General features: G+C 43.0%; 1 protein-coding gene across 14 annotated transcripts in view; it reads left to right on the top strand.

Moving 5' to 3' along the window:
• KCNMA1 (potassium calcium-activated channel subfamily M alpha 1) overlaps window positions 1-13,725 on the top strand; it is a 1,046,495-nt gene that overhangs the window by 433,022 nt on the left and 599,748 nt on the right. For all 14 annotated transcript variants that reach the window (XM_063958697.1, XM_063958688.1, XM_063958687.1 and 11 more), the window contains exon 2: window positions 11,085-11,255. In XM_063958697.1, the coding sequence (XP_063814767.1) occupies window positions 11,190-11,255 (66 nt within the window). In that variant the 5' untranslated portion in view covers window positions 11,085-11,189. The remainder of the gene's footprint in view (window positions 1-11,084; window positions 11,256-13,725) is intronic.

Genomic DNA, 13,725 nt, shown 5'->3' with positions numbered 1-13,725 from the left:
CGAATAGAAAATTCTTAGCAGTTTCTGAGTAGCTCGAGACTTACCCCTACATTGCGATCAGCTCAGCCCGTTTCGTTCCTGGTTTGACGTCACAAACACGCCCTGCGTTCGGTCAGCCACTCCCCCGTTTCTCCAAACACTCCCGCGTTTTATCCTGGCACGCCTGCGTTTTTCCGCACACTCCCAGAAAACGGTCAGTTTCCACCCAGAAACACCCACTTCCTGTCAATCACACTCCGATCACTTCAACGATGAAAATTCTTAGTTCGGACGTGAGTAAATCTACTAAGTTTTGAGCTAAAATACTTAGCGCATGCGCACGCGCATTTTTGCCTTAATCGCTCCGTTGCGAAAATCGGCAACGAGCGAACAACTCGGAATGACCCCCATGGACACTTCTGTGTGCCTTTAGCCAAAGCAGCAGGGTAGTGTTGGCGAGACTGGTTCAGTGGGGCACATAAGGCTAATCAGCACTAATGGAGGGGTGAACAGGAAGGCAGGATCGTCCCTCGCTATGTTTTCTCTACCTTAACCTCTGGCGATCTCTGATAGTTTTCAAAGTTGCTCCCCTTGCTGCTCGTCTGTAGCTAAGGACTGTGCGTCCTCGCTATGTTTTCTCTACCTTAACCTCTGGCGATCTCTGATAGTCTGGCGATCTCTGTAGCTAAGGACTGTGCGACCTCGCTATGTTTTCTCTACCTTAACCTCTGGCGATCTCTGATAGTTTTGCAGGGTGCTCCCCTTGCTGCTCGTCTGTAGCTAAGGAGTGAGGCCGGTGGTGACATCACTCTGTTCCTGCTTCAGTGCTGCTTGGTCTGAGTCTTTTTCGTCCTACGAACAAGCAGCAAGGGGAGCAACCTGCAATACTAACCAGTATCGCTGGAGGTTAAGGTAGGGATTGGACAATTAGCACTGTGACATTGTCCCGGCTGCACAATTTCTAAAAAAAAAAAAAGTTGTTTAGAGATGTGTTGCCAACCCCCCTCCCCGCACCCAGACCATTCCTTACCCCGGCCCCAGGGATAATTCATTCACTACCCATCCTACCCCTCCAGCCCCAGAGACATAGACCTCAGGGATATAAACTTCCCACCCTAGCTCCAGTGACATAGAGCACCCATCTTCCCCTCTCTCTGGCCCCAGTGACAGAGTACCTGCCTTATCCCCCTATCCCCCCTGCCGGCCCCAGTAACATATAGTTCTGTCCCTACCCCCTGCTAGTCTGATAGCTTTGTTTTCCAATTCCGGATAGACAATTTATCTGTAAGGAAAGGTCGCCTCTATCAGCATCTGCCCAGAGGTTTTCTACAATATACCTTGCTGCATATTACCAATAGTAATTCACATTTCCTTCTGTTAATGAGCAGCTCCGACTATTGCTGCAGAGACAGCTGTCATATTGTTCTGCCGCAGTGTAAGCTCATTGTCACCTCGTATTCTCTACACAACTGCACTTGTTTAGGGGATTCTGATCCTTGGATAATATCCCACAGAAAACACTGAAGCATAAACCTTGTATCAGTGAGTTGTCTGCTGTCAATGAACTAATCGCAAGCAGCAGTCTGTATTTCATTACTGCATTAATATACAGACCCCCGATCTTCCCTGCTCACGTGTGTCTGCTCATTGTATGTAACGTGGTGGGACCCCTGGCCAGTATATCTAGCAGTTGTTGGAGGACTGCCAAGTATCTATACATGTCATCTTTGGTGAATGCTGCTGCAGTCATATCTGTGCATTTGAATACCTCTTCCTATCTAATCTGTCATATAGGGCCTGGTCCTGTGTGTGTGGTGTGCATGGTTTAGGTTAGAATTTTAATGTAGCCTATGAGACCGTTAACACCCCCCCTGGAACATACATTACTAACCACACAACCACAGCCGAATACACATCGCTCCCTGTGGCGGAGCCAAGCATGTCAGCAAGCACTGCAGACAGATCAGTCTTCTGTGGGGGACTGGAGCAATCATGAATATTGTGTTCAATGTATTTTATTCTTTTCCTATTGGGGCCAATGTGTACCAACCAATGAACTTCTAAATGTCATTTTAAAGGCTGTGTTTGAAAAATGACAGGAACTAATTGGCTGGTACTTTCTCTCTATACACTTTATCACTCTTCAAGGCTTAGTACATCTGCTCCCCAGTGATTTCTGCTCTGCAGTGCTGGTTGACACGTGACTCCAGAGAGGTAATTATTACGAGTGCCTGTGTATTCTGCACACCCTGCTCCCATTATATACAGTATACTCCCATGACTTAAAGACCCAGTTTAAATATAAGATTATTTATAAACCAAATATAAATCAAGCATAATAATATTAATAATGGTTATTCTCTAATTAGTGTATTCTTTTTTTCTAAATAACCCAAAAACTATTAACTTACTATAAATACTAAAAACTGCAAGTGAAAAAGGGTATACAATCTAAATAACCCTAAATTAAAAATGTATTTTCTTACTATAAATATTGAAAAATACATGTGAAAAAGGTAAAAAAAAATAATATCTAAATAACCCTAAATCTCTATACGTCCTCCAGCCTCCCCTTCCAGCCGGCCAGTCTCACGCCTTTTTCTATGGTGTTATTCTATTTTGAATATTAAAAATCTATTAATTTACTATAATTACTAAAAAAAATGCATGTGAAAAATGGTAAAAAATCAAAATAACCCTAAATCTGTCCGACCTCCAACCTTCCCTTCCAGCCGGCCAGGCTCACTCCTTTTTCTATGAAGTTATTCTACTATGAGTATTAAAAATGTATTAACTTACTTCAAATACTAAAAATGCTTGTGAAAAGTGGTCAAAAATGTAAATAAACCTTAAATCTATACGTCCTCCAACCTCCCCTTCCAGCCGGCCAGTCTCACGCCTTTTTTATAGTGTTGTTCTGTTATGAATATTAAAAATGTATTTTCTTACTATAAATATTAAAAAATACATGTGAGAAAGGGAAACAAATCTAACTAAGCCTAAGTCTATCCGGCCTCCATCCTCCCCTTCCAGCTGGCCAGTCTCACTCTTTTTTCTATGATGTTATTTTACTATGAATATTAAAAATGTATTAACTTACTTTGAATACTAAAAAATGCATGTGAAAAATGGTAAAAAATCTAATGCTAAATATGTCCAGCCTCCAACCTCCCCTTCTAGGCGGCCAGTCTCACGGCTTTGTCCTATGGTGTTATTCTATTCTGAATATTAAAAATGTATAACTTAATATAAATACTAAAAAACACATGTGAAAAACAGTAAAAAAGTGAAATAACCCTAAATCTATTCGGCCGCCAACCTCGCCTTCCAGCCGGCCATTCACACACATTTTTCGATGGCGTTATTCTGTTGTTAATATTAAAAATGTCGTAACTTACTACAAATACTAAAATATGCATGTAACAAAAACAAACCCCCAATAACATCTAAATAACCCTAAATCTTTCCAGCTTCCAACCTCCCCTATTAGTCTATTATATGAACTACTGTTAGGAATACTTAAATATTAAAATCTATAGGTAAAACATTAAAGAAACATTTATCTCTATTTTTCAAATATATAAATCAACAAAAAAAATATAGAGTCTTTAACTCTCCCAACCCCAACCCGCCCTGTATGATCATCTAAACTAATCCCAACCTAACAAACAAAAACATTCAAAGTAACCGCAAGCTCAGTGAAAAACTCAAAGCTTAGTCTTCGGATCTCCTCTTGCTTCTTCTGGTTTCATCATCTTCATTCTCTATATTCTGGTAACCAGTAGTGCTGTGGCCTCAGCTGTAGCTGGGTGTCTTTGGGAGGGTTCTTCAGGTAGAGCTGACAAATGAGAATCCTCTAAATCGTCCTTGCTCCTCATCTGTTATTGGTCGCTTGTGGAGGGTCATTCCGAGTTAATCGCTCGCTGACGATTTGCGCAGCGATCAGGTGAAAAAACTGCATTTCTGCGCATGCGTATGCCCCGCAATGCGCACACGCGACGTACGTGTGCAAAGCTCTTTGTGGTTATGCTCAAGTTCTAGTGAAGTTTTCCTTTGCACTGGCGGCCGCAAGAAGATTGACAGGAAGGGGGCTTTACTGGGTGTCAACTGACTGTTTTCAGGGAGTGTTTGCAAAGACGCAGGTGTGTCTGAAAAAATGCAGGCATGGCTAGGCGTTCACTGGGTGGGTGTATGACGTCAAATCCGGACGCGAATAGGCTGAAGTGATCGCAAGCGCTGAGTAGGTTCAGAACTACTCTGAAACTGCACAGACTGTTTTTGTAGAGCTTGGCTGCACATGCGTTCGCACTTCTACTAAACTAAAATACACTCCCCAGTGGGCGGTGGCATAGCGTTTGCACGGCTGCTAAAACTATCTAGCGAGCGATCAACTCGAAATGACCCCAAAGGGCCTCTGCTGCTTCCATTCTCTAGATGGCTTAGAATGAAGTCAGGTAAGGATGTTGGTCCAGGGCTGTATGGGGGCACACTTTCGAGGGCTTCCACTGCTACCTAATCGACCATCTGGAAGAACGGATGGTGTCGTATGTTACCATTGACTCCGAGTCGTCTGGACGGATCTTTCTGGAGGAGTTCTTCAATTATGTCTTTCACAGCATTGCCAAGTGCATGAACTCTTGTAGGGTGGTAATCAAGACTTCCGGTGATCATTTGGGTTATTATGACACCAAATGAAAACCAGACGGCACTTGCACTGTACTCCTTGACAGCACGCACCTTAGGAGCCATGTAACCACATGTTCCAGCTAAGCTAATTGCCCCCACGGCCTCCAAGGATGTTCTCAAGTGCAAAAACCGAAGTCAGTGATCTTAACCACTTAACTGACTATTTTTTCTCCCAAAAACCACCTTGGCATTTTTTAATGAGTGAATTAGGTGAAGAAAATTAATTTAACCATATCCAAAATTATTTTATTTTTAAAAAATAAAAACATTTAGATTTTTTCCCCCCAAAAAATATTTTTTCTCAAACATCTGAACACTGGTCGGTAAGATCGGTAACATCGTGCCCATCGCAAAGTTACTTTTTACACCCCAGACAGCTGCCAGGTACACAGGGGGTGGCTTGGGGGGGTTGGTTTACTTTCCCAGTGGCTGCTATTGTCTGCAGCCGCTGGGTGGGGAGGTCCTACCGTGATGACCGATCAGCAATGATTGGCAGCACAGCAAACATGGGGGGAGGGTGCAGGGAGGCAGAGGGACCTTTTCGGTCCCTCTGAGAGCAGCAGCGGAGGGAAGTTTCCCTTCCCTGCCGCTGCTAACACTGTTTATCTGGTCAGATAAAGCACTTGCTAGTATGGTCGCATCTGGTGCGACCATGCCAGGCAAGTGGTTACTATGTCCCATTCCAGCCACCAGGATGTTCTCTGGCTTGAGGTGACAATAGAGTATGCCTTTGGAATGGAGCAACTGTACTCCACATACAAGCTCTGCCGAGTAGAACCTGGCACTAGGGATGGTAAGGTGGCCTTTCCTCTTCAGGAGCTGATGGAAATCTCCTCCTCTTGCATACTGCATTCCAAATAGTAGATGCTCCTTTGCCTGCAGAACAAAGTGTCCATGGATAAGGAAGGCACTTCCTTGTGTCAGTTCAGACACTCTCCTTTCCACAAATGCCAGTTCTTCTTTGCCCCTGGTTAGCAGCTGTCTCTTCTTTGTGACTTTTACAGCCACTATCAGATGGGTAGACATGTCTGCTGCCAGCAGGACCTTGTCAAAGGTTTCCCAGCCTAACTGATGGAAAAAGTCAGTCTCTGGGTAGTGTCGCTTGGGCAGGGTGATGCAGCTATGCTGGATCCCCTTCTCTCTTCATCTGCTTGATGTTCTTCTTTTGTCATATTCTTATATCCGGTCTTCTCCTCTGAGCTGGATAAGGACATCATACATCTTTTATTCTTTTCTTCCAGGATGCAGATCTTTGGCTCTTCCACTTCAGAGGAGTCAGAAGGGATCCAAATCTTGCCGTCTTCTATGTTCCTCCTCTTTGACTGACGAAGTAGATGAAACCTTCACACATCTATTTTTCTCCTTGATTGGGACCATCTTCCTGCCATGACTGGCCTTGTTCTTCTCCTCATCTGAACTAGAATATACCTTCCTCCTTTTTTTCCTTTCCTTAATGGAGATCTTCTATTCTGAACTGGAAGATACCTTCCTCCTTTTCCTCTCCTTCTTCATGGATTTTTTCAGCTCTTGTGCCTCAGTGCAGCTGGAAACGATCCTCCTCTTCAGCATGGCCTTCTTCATGGCTGCTTCCAACTGTGTCTCTGCCACCAGAGTAAACAAGCTGGTTGCCCTGGCAATGGCTGCCTCTTTGAAAAGTGTCATGCGGCAGTCAGTGGCAGTTCCCTGCCTATATGCCTGTGCTACATACATGGTGTATGCTGGCTGTTTCTGTGTGCATGTGACATTAATTGGGAGACGTGTGAAATTAACACTGGTTTAAACAGGGATTTTCTCATATTATGAGGGGGGGGAGCAAATTTATCAATGAAGTTGATCATACGTACTGAATTAGGTTTGTCACTTGTTAAAATAACATAAATTTATTTTATATTTGTTAACAGTTACTTACATGGAGCACACATATTACACACCGCTTTACAAAGAACACTTCAGTCATTGGCATTAGTCCCTGCCCCAGTAGATCTTACAAGGCTAGAGTAATGTGCACATATCATGTATTCAATCTGACGGAGGTACTTATTAAGTCATCTGTGCTTAATCATGGATATCTGTAAAACCTGGACTGTTGGAATGCCCTGAGGACCGTGTTTAGGAACCACTGGATTAGAATGTAAATGCAAAGTGGGCATCTTCCAATATTTTCTCACCATCATCTTCATTACATTCTGCATATTAGCAAGAGAGCGAGAGAGCATCCACACCTCATACATTCCCCCAGCAACACCCCTGTGTGATATAAGGAAATGTGATGTTGCACCAGCAGAGACATTTCTTGTTTTATCTTTACACTGAAACTCAGCCTATATTCTTGTTACATTATTTCTTGTGCTATGTTTCTCCTCTGTTCCTGCGTTCCTAATGGTGGTCATAAAAGTGGCAGTACAGATTCAGGCACATGCACCAAGAAGTGTATTAGAAATGTGTTGGGTGGTCACAGAGGGTTGGCTAATCAGACTCGGATGTAACATAGTATGGGCATGTTGCTGTATAGAGATGCTGAGTTTCTCACATTGGAGGCCATATGCCACCTGTACCTAACGTAGGGCTGGTGAAAGTTTAATTAATGTGTCTGATGGTGGCGCCTAAAAAGGCACAAAGCATGATCTGTAGACACTAAAAGATGTACACCAGGGAAGGGCATTGTAGTTGCATTAGCATAAAGTTGCACATGCAACTGCAGCCAAAAAAGTAAAGGAAGGCCACAGCTGCATCCAACTCAGATTTGGGCCCTATGAGGAAAGATCCCGCCCCCTCAATAAGACCCCGCCCCATCAACAGAGCCCACCCCTATTAGGCCTTCCATAAATTTCCCAGGCTGGTTTTCCATTCCATTCCGCCCCTGAGTAAATGTAGCTGTATAATGAAACCATGTTTTTTTGGGAGGGCGGGGGGTGTCAAAAATTTCTATGCAATGTCAAAACCCACAATTTTGTGCCTGTCATGGTGTTTCTTAAAAACACAGGACATATAACCATATTTAACAGATGTAAAATAATTACTACTTGGAAAACTAATATATTTTTAGTTACAGAGTTGTCAATAAAAAACAAACATATTTGTTGTATTGGTATTAGCATCCTGGCACACGGAATTAGCATCCTGGCACACGGAATTCCGGCGGTCATGTCACTGACGCCGGATTCCCAATACCACATCCTGAATGTAAGTATCAGGGTAACTATTAGGGTTAGGGCCCTGGAGGGGGATTAGAGTTAGGCACTTGAGGAGGGGTTAGCCATAGCCGCCAACCCCCGAGTCATAGAGGTCTATTTACTATGCCTTGGACGGAGATAAAGTACGAGCCAACCAGCTCCTATCATTTTTCCAACCCAGCCTGTGACATAACAGTTAAGAGTTGATTGGCTGGTACTTTATCACCGTCCACTTTATCTCCATCCAAGGCTTACGAAATAGACCCATTAGCCCTACTGCTACCACCAGGACTCTTAGCCCTAGCCGCCACCCCCTGAACATTAGCCCTAGCTGCCACCCAGGCGGGTTAGGGTAGAAGACAGGGCAGTGGAAAAATAATTACCCCATCCCCTGTCTGCATTTTTATTGTCAGGATGCCTTTGTCGGTCATGTGACTGCTGGCATCTTGGCTTCCACTATCATGTATCACACCCATTGTATTACATGCCAAACAAGTTAATTATCTGATCTGTTGCATTTTGTGCATAAAAGATTCGTCCAGATAAATATAAAATTTTTCTTTGCAATAACTAGAAGCAGGGCTGCAACTAGCCTTGTGTCTGGCACACAGCGGATATGCATTGTGGGCACAGTACCACCACCAGCACCCACACAGACGCGTCGTAACCGCATTAACCCTGTTCCTGCCCCATTAAGATGCTGGGCAGTGCTGCAGTGGCCCGTACCTGCGCTCCGCCCCTACCGAGTCCCGATGTTCTCTCAGTGGGGCTAAGTCAGACTGGATCGCCGCAGCAATCACAGTATGAATCCTTTTGTGGAGTGCGCCCATGCACCCGGGGAGCACAGTGAGATGCTAAAAGTATCTCAGGGCTGCGATCGCCTCTGCCTGATTGGCAGACAGAGGCAGTTGCAGAGCAGGAGGGGGCATTCCAATGCGTTAGAACGCTGTTGACGAGGCGCAGTCCGGACAACAGAGGCGTGTCTGGACCTTTGGTGGGTGGACCGAAGCGGCCGCATGATGTCACACGCATCCGCTATCCGTTATTTCTTACTGAGCCTGGGTACAGTGTGCTTTATTAGTCATCTTATAGGTCTATTAATATACATGTAGCACTATGTGTTTCTTTAAATAGGAATTCTGTCTAATTTAATTTACTAATGGCAGATTGTAAAAAGATGTATTTTCAATAGAGAAGTGCTGTCTGCATAGGTTTGTGAATATGCTATTTGCATTACAGAAACTTAGTAGAGCAAGGTTTTACCAGGGGGATTACAGCTTTAATATTCACCACCAGGGTCGTAACTAGCGGTGTGCCTGCGGTGTGCACACACACACGCGTGCGTGTAAAAGGGCTCTACAGGGGCGATGTGTAAAAATTAGCTCTACCTGGTGCAATGTGTAAAAGATGCCCTACCTGGCTTTGTAAAAGGGGGATTTACCTGATGCAGTGTGTAAAAAGGGCTCTACTTGGTGCAATGTGCAATAGATTATTTACCTGTCGTAATGTGTATAAGGGGTCTTTACCTGGCGCAGTGTGCAAAAGGGTGCTCTACTTGGCATTGTAAAAGGGTGCTCTACCTGGCATGTGTAGAAGGGGGCTCTACCTGGAGTAATGTTTAAAAGGGGGATCTAACCTGCATAATGTTTAAAAGGGGGCATTACCTAGCGCAATATTTAAAAGGGAGCTCTACCTGGTGTAATGTGTAATAGGATGCTCCACCTGGCGCAATATGTAAAAGAGGCTATACCTGGCATTATAAAAGGGTGCTCTACCTGGCGTAATGCGCAAAAGAAGCTCTACCTGGAGTAATATGTAAAAGGGGCTCTACTTGGTGTAATGTGTAAAAGTGGCTCTACCTGATGTAATGTGTAAAAGGGGCTCTTCCTGGTGCAATGTGTAAAAAGGGGTTTTACCTGGTGTAATGTGCACAAGTGGCACTACTGTGTGGCGCAATGTGAATAATAGAGACTACTGTGTGGAGTAATATGAATTAGTATTATTTTGTGACCATGCCCCTTCCCTATGAAGCCATGTCCCTATATTTTTGATGCGCAACTGTTTTAAATATGGGGGAAGGACCAAATCTCTTTCTGGCACAGGGCACAAAGATGTCTAGTTACGACTCTGACCAAAAGCTTCCTTATTTACCAGGCCTCTGTTGTTGTTGGTTGTTGTTGTTGTTGTTGTTGTTGTTGTTGTTATTATTATTATTATTATTATTATTATTATTATCTGTATATAGTGACTGTTAGAATACAACAAATAAGTCTTGTAGTATGATGGGAATACTGGACACATAACTACTTCACCTGTAGGATGCTGGATTCTCCAAGATGATGTCCTTTAATGACCCTAAGTAATCCTTATATAATACATACTGTAGTTTATAATTTTGTCGGATTTTTACTATTTTAACCTCAACTACTAAAAAAATAAAAAGAATCCTTTATTTTAGTCTCCCAAATGATCTGTACGAAACCATGCAAAACTGTACAGTGTGTTTGGTACACATGCCGTTCTGTTTCTATTCTAAGAATGTTTGCCAGGGTGTTTGACTCTGCAAAGGATTATTTGTGTAAAATATACATCTGCTAGCTTTGTAAGTTTACATTGATATTCGTAAATTGCTTATAGAAGGAACTGCTGCTATATATGCAGGTACCTTGCCAGACAGGGATGGAGCTATGCACATGGCATCAGGGGGTTCTGGTTACATCTTGCCTTGGGTTAGAGTGTGGTACAAAAAGAAAATTGTGACTGTCATTTTACAAGCATACCTCTCAGAAGCAGACTGCAGTTAGAACATTTGTCTTCCACAAAACAGAGGCCTGGGTCTGTGATCAGGCCAATGTATTGGACCATACTTTCATGATAGCTATGATGATCCAGATCAAGGGGGTTGTTTTCGGGATAAACTAGTTCATAATTTAAAGTAGCATTTAAAATTAGTAGTAATAATAGTAATAATTATAAAAAATAATCTTAGCTGTAGTTTTCTTTCCTGGTCTGCTGTGCACAGAATAAAGACTTGTATAGTTATCTTAAAAAATGTTCTTCACCTGTTGATAGATAGTCCTCGCTTGTGCCATAGTGAATGTCATTATTATTATTATTATTATTATTATAAACTTTGGCTATTTATATAAAATAGATCATGGCAGCTAATTAGCAGACAACTGACAGTGACAATATGGCTATTTAATTTTCTTCAGTCTCAAAGTTGATTTATTGCCTCTTCTACAGGAGGTACAGAAAGTCGCAAACACAGTCAGCACCCAAGTAACCGATGGGGACTACAAGCCGACCGATGAAAAAGAAGAGACTTTGGCAGTGGCCGAGGTGGGATGGATGACATCTGTAAAAGACTGGGCTGGTGTGATGATTTCAGCTCAAACACTAACCGGACGAGTGCTGGTAAGTTTTCTAGATACTGTACTTTCAATGTCTTGCGTAACAAAAATATTGACTTCAAAAAGTACTAATCCAAATACTTACAAATGTTTTAAAGCTGAATTTGTTTTAGAACTATGAAACTACACCAGTCACCTTTACACACTGCAATGACAAAAAGCCTTTGATGGCATAAGGTTATAGCAGCCGACACATTAGGTGGGAGCAGATGGTGTCCCCTGAGGACCTGGCACTGGATTATTGGAAGACAACTTGCTAAAATATGAAGCAGACATAGCAAAGGTGTCTTGTGTTGTAGACAAAATGTTTCTGTAGACATCAGTGAGTCATAAGCAAAAAAAACAAACTGTCTGTCCACTGGGTCATTGAGGTTTTCCTGAAGATTATAAAATTAGAGACGTTGATCCTGTTCGTTATTTTTCCTTAGTTATTCCACATTAACCCAAAACTTCCCTTGACAAATGCTGAGCAAGGCTCTGAGTTATTTCAGCATACCTTATACCACTTTTACATCAAAATCCCGGGTCTGACCCAGTATTTGGAACACGGTTCCAAGCCGGGTCAGACCCGGGACTCCCCCCATTTATACCGCAGTGCCGATTCGGGATATTCCCGGATCAGCACCGTTTACATGGCACCCGGGTGCAGTGTCTTGTGGGCTGGCGCTTAGAGATGATGTCATCTCCTAGCGCCAGGAAATCCTGTAGACCGGTGCTCCAGAGCGTCACGCTGGGGGCAAGCCCAGCAATCTGGAAGCTGCTGTGCTGCCCCCAGCCTCCTGCTTTCCTATTCTCTGTCAATACACATTCAGCTCATTCACCCCAGTATCCAGTGATGAAGACTCTGCACACCTCTCATGATCTCCTTACTACAACCCACCACTCAGAGCCATAACTAGACTTTTTGGTGCCCTTTGCCATATAAATGATTGACAACCCCCCCCCCCCCCCCCCCCTCCATTTTTTCAAAAGGCACATGGCTCGCAGGGAAAAGACATAACAAGATTGATCCTAGAGAAAGCCCATGCTATGATACCCCTTCCCACATTATATTTAGATATGTGTATATATATTTAACATACACGTGTATAGGTGACTGCAAGAAACTGGATTTGGACACAAATCCTCTTTATACCACATTCATGCACTTAACTTGAGATCTCGTTGTTATTCGGTTACAATACCCTTTATTACATAACACATTTCAATACCCAGGATTCAAATCCATAACATGTTTAATTCTAATCAAACACCCTACTTATTAAGCTATTTACTCCTGCATAACAACTTTGTAAAAAAAAAAAAAATTCCATTGCAATTGAGTAGATCTATGTAGTGTGCAGCCACACATCCAATCTCTTGCAGCCACATACTACATACTGTAGATCTGCTCAGCTGATCATTTTTTCACAAAATACAAGGTAAGCTTCAAATAGTTCTCAAGAATTCTCAAGCTCAGAATTATCTACCTTTCTGTGCAAGTGCAGGTAGCTAAATGTATGGATTGTCTAACTGCAATGCCACAGGCAATGGGTTCAAATCCTAGGTATGCCAGCATCTTGAAAGGACAATGTGAGAACAATAAAGGACAACGTGACTGAATAACAAGGTTGAGTTCATGAATGTTATATAGGTATTAGCGACAAAAGGGGTCAGGGTAGGAGACAGCTGAGGGCAGGAGATGCTGCTCTTCAAAAAGGGGGGGAAACTGCAAGTGAAGGTACTTAAAACAGATAATTGACAAGTGTCACCAACAGCGCCCCCTACCCTGCAGCGTTATGTGCGTTGCCCCCTCTTCACACACCTAGTTTCGACCCTGCACCACTGACCCTTTTCCCCTCCACATGTGCATTCCCTTTTCTGCAATTAGCATGCCTCTTCAACATTGTCTTTTTCTTTTGGTGCATTCCCATCCTCATTTTAAAGAGCACTCATTTCATCAAGCCTAAAGATTTAATCTCTTGGCCTAGCAGCTCTCTCAAACTACCTTCCTATTTCTTTCCGTCCCTTTGCCTCTAAACTAGTTGAACAATTTGTGTACAGCCAGTTATCTTGCTTTCTCTCATCTGACCCTCTTCACAACTCTATGCATGAAGGCTTTCACCATTAACATTTGACTGCCTTCGCAAACATCATCTGCTGCCTTCAACACAGTTGACCACCTTCTTATCCTTTACACCTTCAATCCACTGACTTTTTTTTATTTGTTTTGTTTTTTTGTTTCTTGGTTCCTTTCTACCTTTCCAACAGATCGTTATGTGTCTCTATATCTCACACATTATCACTCTACTACCACTATATGTTGGGGACTCACAAGGCTCTTTTCTTGGCTCCCTACTTTTCTTACGTTATATCTCTTCTCTTGGTGAGTTAGTTCGCTGATTCGTCCCCACTACCCAAATTTAATGTACTCCTCCTTCCTAATGCACTGTACTTTTCTTTTGCCATCTCATGTGACCAAACCTCTTTTATAT

The sequence above is a fragment of the Pseudophryne corroboree genome, chromosome 3, assembly GCF_028390025.1.
Source record: "Pseudophryne corroboree isolate aPseCor3 chromosome 3, aPseCor3.hap2, whole genome shotgun sequence".
In the NCBI taxonomy this organism is placed as follows: domain Eukaryota; kingdom Metazoa; phylum Chordata; class Amphibia; order Anura; family Myobatrachidae; genus Pseudophryne; species Pseudophryne corroboree.
Note: the sequence above shows the minus strand (reverse complement) of the source record. Positions and strands in the feature narration are given on the sequence as shown.